The 17,789-nt window shown below is 38.8% G+C and overlaps 1 protein-coding gene across 2 annotated transcripts in view; it reads left to right on the forward strand.

Annotated features, from left to right (window-relative positions):
- The window catches only part of LOC122881673 (thrombospondin type-1 domain-containing protein 7A), a 144,327-nt gene that overhangs the window by 75,119 nt on the left and 51,419 nt on the right, over nucleotides 1–17,789 (forward strand). For both annotated transcript variants that reach the window (XM_044208173.1, XM_044208175.1), the window contains 4 exons: nucleotides 2,791–3,037; nucleotides 13,155–13,270; nucleotides 14,438–14,573; nucleotides 17,465–17,568. In XM_044208173.1, the coding sequence (XP_044064108.1) occupies nucleotides 2,791–3,037; nucleotides 13,155–13,270; nucleotides 14,438–14,573; nucleotides 17,465–17,568 (603 nt within the window). The remainder of the gene's footprint in view (nucleotides 1–2,790; nucleotides 3,038–13,154; nucleotides 13,271–14,437; nucleotides 14,574–17,464; nucleotides 17,569–17,789) is intronic.

Consider the following 17,789-nt stretch of genomic DNA (forward strand, 5'->3'; position numbering starts at 1 on the left):
ATGGGAAAAACAATAGATGAAGGTTCTACACACCAAAGTCATGCACTAAAAGTCTGACCTGTGACTTGTCGTTGCAGTCAACAACTCCTCTCATAAACATAAATAGTCACCAGAAAACCAGCATGCCTGCATGAAAAGAGCTCGGTCATACACACCTTTGTCTGCAGTGTTGTTTTATTTTTATATTACCAATATCTACAATAAAATAGAATAAAATAGGAATACATAGCACCTCTCTGTACTTGTACTGTTATAACCAGGAATTGTGGCAGTTAATTACTGTGTTTAGGTTTCCTCTTGAAGTCCAACTCAGTTGCACACAATGCTAAACTGTGTGCAAGCCAGACTTTCTAACAAAATTAATGGAATAAACATTTGTTAATGATAAACTGTAGCATCTTTTAAGCCGCTACTTTGTATTGGTAGAAAAATACAATAGATATATATGCATTTATAGGTACTTACTGTACCGGCTGTATTCTATACAGTCAATTCAGAAGGTCAAAAGATTTGTGGGGGACGTTTATCTGTATTCAGCCTTGTGCTTTTCAGGAACTTAAATAGATTTTTCTGCAGCATTTTCAGAATATTGAAATCACACATGTCCAGCTCAGATCTCCAAAGTGTTCAGGGTTATCTTCAGTTGAGGTTTCTGTGAATTGGGGTTTCAAATAAGTGTTGCCCATCCCTTCAAAACAAACACTTCCCTGTAACCCCAAAGACACTGGGTAATAGAAAAAGAGGATTAATGATGTTATGAGTGAATATCTCATACTGTACAAAAGAAACAGGGACATTAAGCAGTAACAATGACATTGATAAAATAAAATATAAGATAACACTTGCTTGTCTTGAGCCTTATCACAGTTAAACACAAATTTAGCAGTCTCAGATAAATCAACTTGAGCTTCAGTGTGTAGCCTCAGGGAAGCAAATTCTCACATCTCAAGGTTTTAAACCTCGAAACTTAGAACTGGCTCATTTACAGTCTCCTTTCAAAGTTTTTTTTGTGTAACAATTCCCATCTCTTTGTGCATAAGAAAATAATTTTTTTTAAGGTTACATTTCTTATGATTATTAGGCTGTCGCAGAGCATTAAAAGCTGGCCATATTTTTTTATTAAACTGACATCGACTAGGAGTGACACAGCTGGAAACTTTATGGCTAGTTTCCACTTGCTTGAAATAAATCCTGGTGTGCTCTCAAACATAACTATTATCATTTTGTTCTGTACTGTCAACGGTTACATATAAGGTCTTAAGGCTGTGGAAGGCATTTCTTAAACAATAGAAATAGAAGATAATCTAAAGGGGTTTTTATGTGTAGGTTTCATTCACTGGGTGTCACAGATTCAGGAGTTTCAGGGAGAAGAATAGCTAACGACAATTGTCAGACAGGTGTGCTGGATATAATAGAGCTCACTCCTGGAGTGTGCATCACGTAGGGGAAAATGTGCTTAAGCTCCAAGTCTGAATAACGGATAACTGTAGACACACCTGTGGTCTTGATGTCGTAAGGGGTGCTATATAGAGGTATGTGGACCCAAAAGCAGATGACGAGGAAGCAGTCTCAGGGAAAAGTAGCCGGATGACTACCGTGTTTATTGTGGGGTGGTATGCAGGCAAGTATGGGCAGAACAGTAAGCAGACAGGTAATGAGCAGACAAAAGGCAGATAAGTACCAGCTAGCATAGGTGAAAGCAGGGGAGTGAGTCCAAGGTGGGAACACAGTTCACAGGGGAGCAGGCAAAATCCAAAAATCCAAACAAGGTCCACGGGAGAACAAAAAAAAAATCCAATACAAACTCACAGTAGATACGCTTAGCAGGAACAACACCATGTGTACAAAAATAATCCAACCCTGAACAAAGAAAAGACCCAGACTAAATACCCTATGGGAGGTGAGACAACGAGACACAGGTGCAAACAATCAAGGAAGGGCCAACAATCAAAACTGGAGGGAAAACACAGACAGGAAGTAAAAACACAAGACAGACAAGGGAAGAAGAATACTACCAAAATAAACCAGGAAGTGATAACACCTAAACTACCACACTTGATGGTCTTGTCACGATGTGTCTCAAGTCTGATTACCAATGTGCCCCATTTTAGTATTAAAGCAGAATTAATAGATTTTTATTTTTAAATGTTTGGCTGCTTGGGACAGCGGAACAAGCAATAAACACAAAATTGAAATATTATCTCCTCATGAAGTTATTATGTTAAATTTGTTAGCAAGAAGTTGCATATTTACACACCCAGCAGACATGGAGCAACATTAGCATTTATTTTGACTCGTGTTTCTGACCACTCAACCTATTTTAAGTCCAATATTCACCCTCTATTAGCTCTGTTTTGGTTTCCACCAATTCCTGAAGGTAATATCTGGCTCTTTAGCTCCTAAATGCTCCACTATATTCACCAGCTGTCGCTAACTTTGTCTGTCTGCTGTTTGGTGCAGGGCAGGTAGTGTAAAGTAGGTTTATCTGAGTTTTTTTGCTGAAAACAGCTGTCTGCTGCTGCTGGAGAAGAGGTTGATGAGAGTGAACCTAAACAATGAGCTGAAAGATGCTAAAACACAGAGCTGAGGGGAACTGCAGAGTCGGGTGATAATTCTCTGTGGGTTTGTCACTATGAGCTACTCCTTTCACATTACACACAATAATGTAATCCAATTTTAAAATTAGCTTTAAGTCCTCCCATACATATACATGAGAGAACCATTTTATCTTCTCACACTTTCAAATTTTGATCTTCACTTTCACACTTCACTTTTTTTTGGTTTTCTCAGGTGGAGCCCTGTGCCCAAACAGCAGCGCCCTCCAGGAGGTGCGGAACTGTAACGAACATGCCTGTACAGTTTACCACTGGCAGACGGGGCCTTGGGGCCCTTGTACCGAGGACCCCTCTGCCTCGTCCCTCAACACCAGCATGGGTGTCCGTGCCAGCAGTGACGGTCAGGGTACCTGCTCCATGGGAATGCAGACTCGCAAGGTCATCTGCGTCCGCGTCAACGTGGGACAGGTGCCACCCAAGAAGTAAGCAGTTTTTCTTATTTTTCTGCTTCTTTCAAACACTTGTTTATGTTTCCAATTAAACACTGCTGTTACAGTCTTATTTAAACTTAGTGGTTATTTCTTGCCTGGCTGATTTGTAGGTGATTATAACTGTGAAATCAGCTCCTGGAGTATTGTTTTGAAATGAAAATTGCTCACTTCTCAGAACTAAAATCCACTGGCTTTGTGCAGTAGTTCTCAATCATGTGCCATCAGGATCAGAAGAGTAGGCCTGTTATCATTTCAAACAAATCTCACAGCCGATTTTACTCATTTGGACACCTTTATCCAAAAAGAAGAAACTAATCAGTTAAATCTAGAGCTGCACTTCGAAGAATAGAGGACAGGGAGCGCTTCGGTTGTCTTCTGATGTGTGAAATCATTTGTTAAAGAACCTCTTTTGTTTTGAGTTGCTGCTTGATGAAGAGCTTAGAGTCATTCTTCAAGCAAAAATTTAAAAAGCCTTTCTCACGTTGTTAGGTCAAACTGTGATCTGTGTGCATCTGTTAGTATGAGTAAGCGATTAGACAAGACGTTAGGTAATTTTTGTTTGTTTATTTGAAAGGATATCAGTGGTAAACTTTCCATGCTAAGATTTAATGGTACATGCCGATATGTGTGTGACATTGAAAGCAAGCAGGATTAAAAAACAAAAGAATAGTCAGGAGGTGAGAAACGGATGAGAGAAGCAGCAGTGGTGGAAAGCAAAGTGACAGCAGTAGAGTGAAGTGAGTCAGAGAAAAAAACAAGGAGCTGCTTAAGTAAGCAGAGCAGACTCTACGTGAAGATAACTCTCAATTCATATCTTCCCTTTGCAGGCGACCACAGATAAATAAATAATCTCTACGTCCCTGAAAGCCTAATTAACCCTGCCGTTTGGGCGCTGGTAATTTCTCATTGATGATAATGACAGTAATTAAATGGGATTGATACTTTAAGGCAATTTAATCACGAGGCAGATGACAGACAAGATGTTTGTGGTTAGCTCTGAAGACCACACTGCATGAGGCGGATTCAAAATATACTGAACTTAAAGTTTACTTTAACGTCTGCCAGAAAGTTCAGCTCTAGCCTGGTGTCAGTTATGCTTGATTGATTCGCTCGACAACAGAAGATAAAGGAGTAAATCTACTTCTGCCTAAAAAGAAACCCACCGTAGATTGATTCAGTCCTCGCGAAAAATCCCAAAAAAGGTCTGCTAATGTGTCTCCTATGTTGTATTTGTTAATTTACTTTCTCACTGTAATTCAAGAACAGTAAATTCTTCCTCCCCTGTCTTACACCTCCCAAGCGTGGTTATCAGTGAGAAGAGGATGGGAACATAAATTATTTAAAGGGTCGGAGTGCATTGTGTACGAGGTAAATGTGATTCATAGAAAACACCACATGATAAAAAGATTAATGTCCAGTTCAATGGTGACCGTTTCAGCAGCTGCACTTATCAGGCTGCAGAAGAGATGTCGAAGTCCAGGATTTATTGCATGTGTTTTACTTTTAAATCCACACGGGTAAGGCTTCAACGAGAGACAAACACAAGCCCAGCAGGTTGGAGAATAGGAGGGGTAGACGTGTCAAGGATAATGGCATTGAGTAACTGACAAAAAAGGTTTCAGTCGATTTGGCTCCATTATATTTTGTTTTTCGCTGGTCAATAACTTTATATAATCAAGTATCATTTGTAATAAGGGCAAAAGAACAACATGTAACAGTTTCACCAATGAAGATTGAAAAGAGGATATTTTACCAAAGTGGACTCCCATCAAGCCCCTACTCACCCACTCAGTAGGTGGTGAGGTCGATTTTGAGGTTTTGGGTAAAGGTCACACACTATTAGGCCAAACAACACAAATAGTCAGACTGTCATACATGTTGTAAACAAGTCTCCACTTTCTAAACCACTTATTTAAAGTGAAAACTGCAGCATTAAAGGATGGATTCATCCGGTACTTCAGGACCTTCTTAAAACAATACGTAGATGCCCATATGTACATTGAAAGGGTTATTGGTTGTTGTAATTGTTCCTCCTGTCTATAGTTACAGTCTGATTAGTACCAAACTTAGACTGCTGAAGTCTCATATTATCTTTAGCTGAACTAAAATGCTTTTTTTGCACAGAATGATGACTCTGAATTTGCCAACCACTTTGCCAACCATTCAGAATTGATCTGATCCTCTGTTTTTTAGCAAACTCTCTCAACATTACCTGTTTAAATCCATGCGAGTGGATACAGGGGAATGTATGACCATCTTAGTGCTGACCTGGGGTTATACTATGTGGAGTGGCAGGGAGGGAAAATCCATTGCATGTAGCCATTTCGGCCTGTTGTTTCAGTGGTTTGAGGAACGGGAGAACTGTTCTTGGATGTTTTGTTGTAACATTCAGCGATCTTATGCTCTCTGTGTCCACTTAATTAATGTCACTCTGTACTCTGATTTGGAGATTAAGCCTCCATCCGTTTTCATTGAGAGATTTTGCATTGCACTTCTTTCTTACTTATTCTAAACAATATTTAACCAAACACCTGAACTGGAAGCTGCCATTTTAGCATTAAAAGTATTAAAAGAAACCTGCAGCTTCAGTGACACTACTGTCTTAAAGGCATTTTAAAGTCAGACAATAGCTATGGCAGTTGAGTTATAGCATTAATGAGGTTTGGAGGAAGCGTCTTTTTTTCATTGCACATGGTAGTCTTCAGTATGTGAACTCTCAGGGGAACACACATGCTAAAAATCCTGGGTCACACAGGTATTTTTCCCAGGAAACAAAATCAGGTTTTGGCAAGATTTTCCAGGGAAATAACGGGATCCAAATTCCCAGCATTTCCAGCATTCAACTCCCAGTCCACTCTCTTTAAAAAGATTAAACTTGTCTTCTGTAAATGAGATACACATGAGTCCTTGAGATATTTTGTTTACAGGCTCTGATTAGCTTGTAATTGAGAGAATGTGAATAGAAATAAACTAAACACAACAAAGCTAAATTGTCCGCTATGGTTTGGACCACAGAAAAACAGTTGCATGTGTCATCACAGCCTCAGTTTACTTCTGCCCTGAAGGCAAAAGGATAGTAAGACAGATACTGTGAGTGCTGTCAAGCAGGAGTCTCTCCGTAGACTGCAAGGCTTCTTTTCACCTGCCTTCATGGACCAGTGGTGCTGTCCGTGGTGCTGATGAAGCCTCCCTCATTGTGACTCTGTCTGTATACAACTCCAGCTATGCCTCAGTGTGCATTATTATGTTCTTTTTGTAGGTGCTCTGACTGTTGTAACCCTTCAAAGATGTTGTTCAAGGTCTGTAGATGGATTTTGGTCAGGCTGCTGTCATTGGTAGGGGTCCAGTTACAGGCTGGTAAGCCAGCATGTAGACTTTCATTGCACTACAACAGAAAAAAGCTCTCAGGGTGTAGAACATTGCACTTTTATTTTAGCCGTGAACACATAAAAGTTTTAGCTGTTGCCCAGAACTAACACACGCACACACAGGACATAAAATCATTTGAACACCTCATGGGGAAATGACTTTGACTCTTCAACTCGGAATGACAAACACTGCCACCGAGATGGGTCCTATTAGGTTGATTGCCAATTAGCCGCATTTGTCAGCTATAAAAGAGGTCTGGCAATCAGCACTTTGATAAGCAAGTTTTCAAAGCAACATGAGACAATTAACAGAGCTGGAAGAGGCAAAATCATCAGTACTCAACATGCATTAGCATTGGTCTAAAAAAACAACAAAAGAAAATGAAAACAAAAAACTTATTTAATATGTCAAGGGGAACAGTTTTGAAAATATGACAAAATGCAACAAACACAAACTGCAATGATTAAGATAAACAGCAGTCATAAGTTCACACTAACAACAAGGATGTGATGGACATTTACAGTATATAGAGGGTTAAAAAATACATATATTGGTATCCAGTTTAATGAGACTGTCCTCCCAAGAAGAGTCACTTGTTTCAGCAACTGCCTCAAAGCAGCTTGTATTTACGTTCAAGTGACAAAGCCCTTTAGCAGCTGTAGTAATTATGGCATAAATAAAGGAGGAAGTCAGGTGACGTTTTTCAAGCATGAGCACGATCGTTCCATTACCTTAACCACGTGGTTATTATTGTAACCATGACGACGAAGGTCCCTTAACCATAACAAAGTAGCCGATTTAACCCAAACTACAATTTTTCCCTAACTTAATTAAGTACGTATTTGAACCCAAACCATGATCTTTCCCTAAACCTAACCAAGTCGTTTTTGTGCCGAACCAAACCTTAACCATAGCGTTGTTGCATCATAAAACAGATTCTCACCCAAAACACTTACATGTTTACATCTAAACCCCCCTTATAAGAGAGAGAGGGAGGGGGGTGACATGCTGCAAAGGGCCCGGGCTGGAATTGAACTGGAATCAATCAGCCACTATTCTGTGATTCAATCATTTAAGCCATTCCTCAGTTTAAGGTCCTTCTTTCATGAAAGTGTCTGTTACTTTGAATTACCCTTGTAGATTTGACAGTCCTCTCGGGCTCCAGGATTAAAAAACACTTGTTTTGTTTTTTTGAAGCCCTTTGTACATTTCTTGACCAATGCAAGAGCATAAAGATGCAACACCTCTGGTTTCTTGGCCATCTGTTGCTCAGAGACAATATTTCCCAGCCTGCACTCAGGAGTGACTTGATATGGGTTTTTTCTGCTCTGCATGTCTTCATCTGGCACAATCCAACTGGCAGGTATTCTTGATCAGTGCACCCAAGGGATCCCAGCAGAACAAACAAACATGGCCGCCTGCACCCTGCATATGCAGATGTGCCCTGTCTCATTCATAGATGGATCTGAGCTGTCTTCCTCCCACAGCCTGAGGCAGTGAACCTCACAGAGTGCATGTCACACACACACACACACACACACACACACACACGCAAACAACACACATAAACACTGACTGTCAGAGCCCAATAGAAATGAGAGACACAACAGAAAAAAATATGTCAGTGCCGCAGGCTTGGGCTGCTATCATCCTATCGAGAAAGCTGTTGTGGTGTGAGGGGAAAAAACAACAACGTCTGCTTATTGATTCTGACAGTCTGTGTGCTGCATGGTACCAAATGTGTGTTTGTATAATCACATTGATGCTGTGGAATTTGTGTAAAAGGAAACTGAATGATTCATGGTTATGATGTTCGACAGTAGCTGTATTAAGCCCAGTCAATCATCTCCCTGCCATGTTTTCTAATGGAGGCTTTTTACACGCCCTGTATTTGACTGTGATAGATAGCTAAAAGCCCTCGAGAAGGAGGCCAAAGACACCACTGAAGGGGTCCTTAAAGAACTGCAACTGTTTTATGCTAAATTAAACAAATGATGTTCTTGTTTTGTAGTCCGTAATTTTGATAATGAAATTAATTAGCCCTTATCTTTTCCCACCAGACCTTGTTTTTTTTTGTGTGTGTGTACACTCTCTTAAAACTACTGACAGTTCTTTGCTTTGAATCACTTCTCTTCATCCTGCTCAACCATCTGCTCATTTTTCGGAAAACAGCCTCTCGCTGAACAGATTACTCAACGCGCTAATAGCAGCAAGCAAAACATAAGCATTAGCCTCGCTGCTTGTTTTAATGTTGTGCTTTGGGACAAGCTCCCAGTGCCACGTCGTGTATGTCCTCGCCTCGCTACAAATCATGATATTTAAAGATCATTATGACATTGTGACACTAACTGGAACCAGCAAGTCAGTTAAAACCAGATGCCATTACTGGATGGCTTCATTCATTTCAGTGTAGTACATTTCCACAGTGATAAACACACAAGTGAACTGTTAAGACATAGATAGAGGAAAACGTATCATAGAAAATTGTGCAGTTAGAATAAAATACCCCTAGCACCTTGTAAATAAACATTTTTTCCTCAAACAAACAACAAAAACAAGGTGACAAGCAAAGACAATATTAGAGACAGAATGACAACAGGAGAAATAAAGGAGGAAAACAGTGGAATAACAAAATGTATACATAATAAATAATGTATAAATGACAATATTACAACTAGCTTTCACACCCCCACGGACAGAGTGTTCCAGCCAAGCATTGTGCTGTTAGTATTCTGGCTGGTATTGTGTTCTACCGACAAACACGGCCTGTCTTTTTCCAAAAACTGGAATGTAATTGAATTTTAATCATCTAAATTTGGATAATACCCATCATTAGTGGGGCTACAATATAATTAGACTAAAAGGGGAACAAAAGGGATGGTTCTCTCTGTCAAGGGAAACCTGCTATGAGTCAACTCATTGCCCTAATATGTAAAGCACTTAAAACACACAGGTTGGTTACAAAGGCGATTATAGAAGACAATGTTAAGAGTGAGAACTGCACTAAGCAAGATTTTTACATTAAAAGATGAGAAAAGCACCCATTCCTATTCACTCTATCCACCCAAATCGAAATTTAGGTGTCAGATATGGAGACTTAACTGCCTACAGGAAGTGACCATCCACCCAGTCATTTTTTGCACCAACTGATCTTATTTAGGCTCTCATGGGCCTTGGGCCAATACCAGCATGCAGTCTGTAAGCAGCCTAACACATAGACAAACACAGTAACACTTCATATTTACACCTTTGGTTGATTTTGAGTCTCCAGTTTACATGTCTTTGATAAGTAAGTATGTAAATCTTTATTTACATAGCACTTAAAGAAATGTTAAAGAATAAGAACAAATTGGGGCAAGGAGGCCTCAATAAAATTATTTAAATTGGTCTTGGTTGGTTCCTGAAACCCAACTTTGAGTTAGAGGCCTGGCAACTTCAGTGCTGATGTAAAATGTTAAAGGGACTAAAGAAAACTAATTCAATTTCGGTTGTGATACAATAGCAGAAAAAAAATGACTTTACTTGAAATGGCGGTTGTTTGAGGCATTTAAACGAACAATCAATGCTGTTGTTCTGGTAAGGACAGTGTCGCCAGAACATTTGCTTGTGTTTGTGTGTGTGCAAGAGGGAACACTGGAAAGGTGAAATCTAAAAGGCAGGCAATCTTCAGAAGTGGGTCTTTTAGTCCTCTAATGTTTAGTTTGGTATTCAGAGCGTGTTACGCCAGGACCAAAGACAAAAGTCAAGCTGTATTTTCTTACTGTAGTGTTTTAACTAAATAGGGTTATTGTTTTATTACCCATGTTATTTTAAGATCTAACTGCAAGTAGTAAATTCTAGCTCATCCTCAGACATTTACAATTTTTGAGTAGCAGAGGAAGTATAACAAAGTCAAAGGTTCAATCCCCTCTTTGTCAAGGAGTTCTTGGAGTGAAAGCATCTAATAGCACCACCTCAGTGCTCTGATCCCTCATGGCGTGGAGAGAAAGACGTAAAGAATCAATAAACAAAAGAAATACAACATCTGTATTCCTTTAATATAACAAAAAATCAAAAAACAAACTCAAGAAATTCTGCACTACAGTTGTTTAATATGAAATTTTAAAGTTCCAGCGCCTTCAACTGCAATATTGTTGTGATATCTGTTCAGGGTATCTTATTTGTATCTGAATTTGGGATGGATTTGATCCTATTACTAACCAATACAACTGCAAAACAATCTGATTTTGGGAGAGGTAGTTAATGTGCTCTGCTCTCTCTTTGTGGAACTCAAAGCAAAGTAAACTGTGAAAGAATGAACTTGTGACAAAACAAAACGAAAAGTGTTTATTTTGTTTTGCTGAGACTTAAATAAATTGGTTCATGAACTTGCAGGTTTGATATCGGCTTCCTGCTTATTGGATTGCTTATATAATAAATTGCTTTTCCATCTGTTCTATATACACTCTGATTGTATTTAGATCGCGCAGATTTCTGTATGCTGTTTATTTTTGTCTTCACACTGCATTCTCTGCCAGGTTTCCCCTGATAAAGAGCTTCTTGATCTCTACACACTCTTAGACATTACAGAGTTAAAATAGGTTTGTATATAAATTGATAGAATCCTGGTTAGCACTGGGGTCTAGTGTAGAGATTATTTTGCTGTCTCAGGTTCATGGGTTGGATCTTGCATTGTTGAAGTGTCCTCGAGCTAGACACCTGTTCATTCACTTCTTTAAGGATGTGAGCATCAGCTGAATGCTGAAAACGTTATGGTATCCTCCCCCTCCTGCATCCAGCAGCTGTTTTTTCCTGGGGACCATTCACTTGTAAGAAGACACCAGAGGATTTGTTCCGCTCGAGAGGGATTTTGCTCTGTCTATTGGTATTAAAAATAAATCTCTCCTTGTGTCGCTGTTAAATTATTACATTTTGCCTGTGAGGCTCCCTAGCTTCCCTGATAACACAGTGCTAACGAGTATGGAACGCCCAGAGGAGAACGCTCATTCTTAGCAACATTAAACCTGACCCAGATGATCGGTGTGTCAGCCATAGGATGAGGAAACAGAACGGCAATATCCCACTGCGAGACCGGGGACGCAGTGTTGCAGAGATCAGATTACAAGATGTCTTCCAGCAGGTCTATCTCGACCTATTTATCTTGGTCCAGGAGTATGCACAGGGGACCTTAGGTGCTTAAATGACTGAAGATTAACCATAACCTTTGTTCGAAAAACCTCGGCTTGACCCTGTATTCTGTGCCATCAAAAGGATTATCACTCACTGATGGCAGAATCCAGTTAAAACAAGGTTGTTTCTGTCCTGAGGCCGGTCTGCTAGTCTGCTGGCTTTAGCCTTAAGGAGCTCGGTGTGTTACGCTTTCCTCAGCAGAGAAAAATTATTGTAAAACATCCTCATCTAGACCTGCTTAGCATTTCCTGTGATGCCTGTTTGGGGATTTGACCATCTCTTCTCTATATCTTTTAAGTACAGTCAGCCAGATGGCATTCATCAGTCATAAACTGGATGTGATTACGAAGGTTTTCATCAGTTTTTATTGCCTTAGATTGTATCTAGAATAATTACATTCTGTATTCAAGCAATACCCAGATGGTTGGTGTGCCAAACCTCTACATGCTTTAAATTCATGATTTATATTGCTAGCAGTAACTATTTTAAATGTCAGTTGAATCCTGACTGTCGGTATAATCGGCCTGGTTGACATTTTTACAGTTTAGGTAAACTATCCATTTTTCAGTTAAAGCTGCATCAGAGCTCCAAAAAGTGTTCATTTCAATAAACAGAAATCACACAGCATAATGTAAGTACTGTAAAAAACATAGTGTATCATGCTCATGTTTACCAACCCACTTGATTACAGTATAATGCGGTGCCTAAGTGATACCAAAGATGCTAGAAGACACATTAGATCTAGTCACTTAATTCAACTTTCTCTGGTATGAGTGCTCACTCTCTCTTGCAAATTGTACTTTTAATTTTTAGATTTTTTTAGATACATTTTTAGATTGTTGCCAGAAAAAAATAGTGTTTGTAGTAGTGATCACACACTTATAAAAATACATGTTAAATTACCTTTTTATTATAAAAAGGTGTCAGTGAGCGCTGAGTGAAGTTGAGTTGCTCTTATTCGTGTTAATAAAAGATCCTTGATCGTGTGTTTATGCTCAGTGTGCGGTGATTCACACAAACACTTCTTCACTTCTTCTGATTACATGTTCATCTTGCAGTTGCTAGCACCTCTACAAGCTGTACTTAAATAATTGCATCCTGTTGGTGGTAAAGTGCCTATAACCAAGGCAACCAGGGCAACATTACAGGATCTCCCTGCTACACTAGATAGTTATTTTGGATGATGAAATCTGAAAAAAACAAATAACCTAGTGTAGCTTTAAAATGACCAGGAATCCAAACCGTGTATTCAGGTTTTATCTAGTCCTTAGACAATTCTGAGGCCAAAGAGTCTGGGAGATGTAACCAGTGTTTTTGTTCAGCACTCGGTGATTTAAAAAAAAAAATACGATTCTTGTAGTCTGATACTTACCTAAACAGGTTTTTACCATGGGTTAGATTGAGTCATAATAACTGTGTTGTCTCCCAGTTGTCTCCCAGAAATCCACAATTTATCAACAATCTACTGCTATATATCAACATAATTCTTTTTTTCTTTTTTTTTGTTGGCCTTTGAGGTTTCAGTAGAGGTTTACTCTACAGCCCTGCTGTGTCTGTTTTTGTTGCCTAGGTGTCCAGACGGCCCTCGCCCCAGCACGGTGCGACCATGCCAGCTGCCCTGCAAGAAAGACTGTATCATGACCCCTTTCAGCAACTGGACACAGTGTCCTGTTACTTGTGATGCAGGTACAGTGGAAAAAATGTATCTCCAGCATGGAGAGATGACCCGGCTAATGTGAAGTAATACTGCCTCATACAGATAACTGAAAAGGAATCATGGTTATTAAACTTACGTTTTTTTATTTCCCTTTCTTTTAAATTTACTGGCCAGTTGTATTTCAATTTTGTTTAATTTTATGTAGTTTTCAGTCTTTTAGTAGATTTCGAAAATAGTGTTTATGGCAAGCATTTCTAACAGAATTTTGCATTGTAGTTTCAGGCTACAATTGCAAACTATAATATGATAATAAACAATAATAATCAATTAAACATGTATTGCTATGACTCAATCCCGGCCTGGAAGTATACACAGAAGCAAGTTTAAATTGACTGTCTGGAAAAACTACGGCGGTGGGACCTTCTGCACAGAGCCAGACACATTAACTACCACATAAACACATGCACTCACGTCTCGTTACACATAATTAATTTGACAGATTGGCATGTAAGACAACCTTTGGGCCAACCTCTTTTAGTGCGCCTGGCAGGCCAACTTGCCCGTGGCTACAAGTGTCAGCAAGTGCGTTGCGGTGTTGTTGTTTTCATGCTGTGAAAGAAAAACATTAGATGAGGTCACCTTTGTCAGGCAGCCATTGCCCAAGCTGTTGAGCAGTGGCAAATACATTAAATTGATTTACAACTGAAAATCATTATTGTCCATATTTTGATGACCTTTTCATGTGACACGGTGGCATAAATCTGTTCAATCTGAGCATGCTGTACCGATGGCAGTGCGTTTTAATTTGATGCTGTTGACATCTGCACCTTGTGCAGAGAATTACACACCGCCCACATACAAAGGTTTAAAGCAGGTTCAGGACTATCCAGAGGCTCATTTCATCTTAATGAACTACTTGAGGGCATCTCCACACATGTAAATACCATAAATTTAATCTGAGTGAATTCCAAGGTCTAATGGGATTTTTCTACATCATCGTTGTTGGCTTGATATCCCAAGTAATCAGATGTGCATGTTGTCAACGATAGCTGTCCAATTAGATTTGGCAACACAAGTCTCCAAGTCCATTCTTCAAGGACTATTAACAGAGCAGCCTAGCTTATCATTTTGACATGTTTCTCTTTCCCATGCAGGCATCTCTTATTTTAATTCAATAATTGTCTGTGTCTGTTCAGCTGGAAATGCTGTGAAGAGAAAGCAGTCAAGAAAACGTCTTATCATCCAGCTGCCATGCAACGGAGGACAGGACTGTCCAGAGGTGCTGGAGGAGGAGAGGGACTGTGAGGTCCCCAAAATCTGTCCAGGATTCAGGTAAAAGCACTACAGTGATCCAATAATGCTGATATCAGATAGAAGTTTCCCCAAATTTTGCCTTATTTCATGTTTTTTAAAGCTTGAATTGACAAAGAATCAGTGAGATGAGATTGATTTTAAGGACTTTATAACATTGCTGTTTTTGGCCTAGACCCTATCCTCCTATATTATTATTATATTTTCAAATACAGCCATATATACACATATACAATTGCCGTACTTTAGACCTACAAAAATCAAACCCAAAGCTCATCTTTTCCATCACAATATTTGCTTGTTCTGTAATGAATTATTGTGCCTTTCATATACACTTGCATACTGTATGTAGTTTACCTTTCTCCACACACCTCTCAAAGTCTCTACTAAATGTGTTTATTTATAGATGCACACTTTTTGGTTTACTCTTTGTTGACCAGCATGATAAACAGTAAAAGCAATTTGGGTTATGGGCTAACTAACTAATTTACTCATATCACAATAATAAATAGTTTTTGATGACAAAAACAGACACTTTGAACGCTGTATTCCAACTTTGACACGACTGCAGACTGTACAAAACTCAGCTGCTCGGCTGTTAACCAGGACCAAGAAGTACGACCACATCACACCTGTTTTAGCCTCTTTACATTGGCTCCCTGTTTGTTTTAGGATTGATTTTAAGATCTTATTGATTACTTTTAAAGTTCTTCATGGCCTGGCTCCAGACTATATTTTAGACCTTGTAATCCCTTATGAACCTTCACGTAGTTTGAGATCTTCGGGCAGGGGTCTCCTGTCTGTTCCTGAGTCCAGGATGGAAACTAAGGGGGACAGAGCTTTTGCCATCAGGGCCTCGAGGCTCTGGAGCAACTTGTGTGAGTCAGTGTCTTCGTTTAAGTCTCGTCTCAAAACACATTTTTATCTGAAAGCAAATCCTGATTTTACCTGAACTGGCTGTTTATTTCATTGCTTTTGTGTATTTTATGTATTTTATTTCTTTATATTTCATCACTCACTGTGATATTTTATTTATCTTATTGTGAAGCACTTTGTACTTTGTTTTGATAAGTGCTCTATAAATAAAGTTTTATTATTATTATTATAGAGCTATTGCAATATATACCCACTGTAGCTCTATGGTGAAACAATTGCTGGATTTAATAAGTTCAAAGTTTGGTCAGAACTGACCTGTTTAATGTTGAATATTTAGAAAAAAGGCTAGTATAATTTCACCAAAGTCAGCAATCCAATCAGGCCAATTCCTTAATTCCAGACATTTTTTGTAGCACCAAGAGTTTATCTTACAATAATCATTTTGTTTTCACCACAATATAGCCCCGTGCTGCTACTTCTTATGGTTATTACAATGGTCATGATAAAGGGCATAAAAATAAAGTGTGTACATTTTGACCTAAGGTGGTTTTGTGAAAGAAGACACACCACTCTGTATCATTTTTTATGCTTGAAAAATAAGAAGTGGGCTGTTTCTATTTTTAATGTTCAGGAAAGACTAACAGAGTGGTCAGTCTTCTTGTACATAAACGATCTAGGTGATCGGCTCACGTCAACTTGTGGACAGGTAGCTAGCTAGCTAGCTAGCGGGTCGTCGCTAACGCAGGTTGCCCAGTGAAAATGACAGAAAGCTAATGAACAGAATCTCTCAGGTAAACTTTCATGCACATCATATCATTGTTTTAGGCTTTTAACATTAAAAACTCTGTTTGGGGCAACCAGGATTTGGGTCTTTGAAGTAGCTCGTCCTGTCAGTTGGTTACGCTAATGTTAGCTACTAATGTTAGCGTAAAGCTGGTGCATCTTTAGGGGTTGTCAGTGGTATCCATCCACACGTAGATGTGATTTTGTTAGTTTGTTATTATCATAATTGGTAAACAGCCATCGTCAAAAAAATATGCTGTAACGCCACTTTTGAATGTCATGATTGTAATTTGAATCTTACTGAGTAATGTCAAGTATACCACTAATAGACTATCTGAATAAATGTTAGCAATGGTAATAAATGTAAATTCAGTGGCGGAACGTAACTACGTACATTTACTTAAGTACTTTGGTACTGTTTTGAAGTACTTGTACTTTCCTTGAGTAATTCAATTTCATGCTACTTCTACTTCACTACATTTCAGAGGCAAATTTGTTTTTGTACTTTTCACTCCATTTATCTGACAGTTTTAGTTACTTTGCAGATTCAGATTATTAATGCAAAATATATTAAATTGTTATGTAATATTATAGATACCCAGCAGAATATAAAATAATTACAATTAGCCCCACCTCTACAAGCTGCAACAAAGGGATGAACACATTAATGCATCAATAATTATAATCCATATTATTCTGGAATGGATCATTCTGCATAATGAGTATTTTTACTTTAAGTATGCTTATACTTTTGTACTTTTACTTAAGTAAAATGTTGAATGCAGGATTTTTTACTTGTAACAGAGTGTTTTTATCCTGTGGTATTGCTAGTTGTACTTGGGTAAAAGATCTGAGTCTGCTTCTTCTGCCTCTGGCTAAATTGGTCAAATTTTCTAAAAAGGAAAAAGTCTCTTACTGGTCAAAAAGGGAGATCCTCAACAACAAGCAACTGTGTCATTTTATCTCAATCTATTGATGTAGTAACAAGATAAGTTGAAAATAATGCTTGGTACTATCATATTGTGTTTAATACTATGCACACTACAAATACAGGTCTGTAGTTAAATTTGTAGAAAATTATTGCAATATAAATCACGATATTGGTCTGAAAAATCACAATTAGATATTATCCTCAATAAGTCCAGCCCTATATACAGAACTTTATTACATACTGATTGTTTTACATGGTGCAGTGCAATGTTGCTGTAATAGCGAACACATTGATAAGGCTATACTGTCCTGATGTATTCCAGGTGGAAAACCCACAAATGGAGGAAGTGCCAGCTGGTCCCGTGGTTTCTCAGACAGGACCGTCCCGGTGCGCAGGAGACCTGTGGGCCAGGACTTCAAACAAGAGGTATAGAAACCAATCTCTTCATCTCCCGTTTCCCTCTGTATCATCACTAAACCATTCCTAATCACCAGAAATTAAATTTTTTGCTCATTGCGGTGCATCTGGAGCACAGCCACGAGGCAGCAGATGGATGTGCCAAGGTTTAGAGAAAAGGCCAATTTACTTAGAGCACACATCAAATCCTCCCACTTACAATACGTGACATAAACTGAGGCTGAAACTCC

The sequence above is a fragment of the Siniperca chuatsi genome, linkage group LG9 (assembly GCF_020085105.1).
Source record: "Siniperca chuatsi isolate FFG_IHB_CAS linkage group LG9, ASM2008510v1, whole genome shotgun sequence".
Lineage (NCBI taxonomy): Eukaryota > Metazoa > Chordata > Actinopteri > Centrarchiformes > Sinipercidae > Siniperca > Siniperca chuatsi.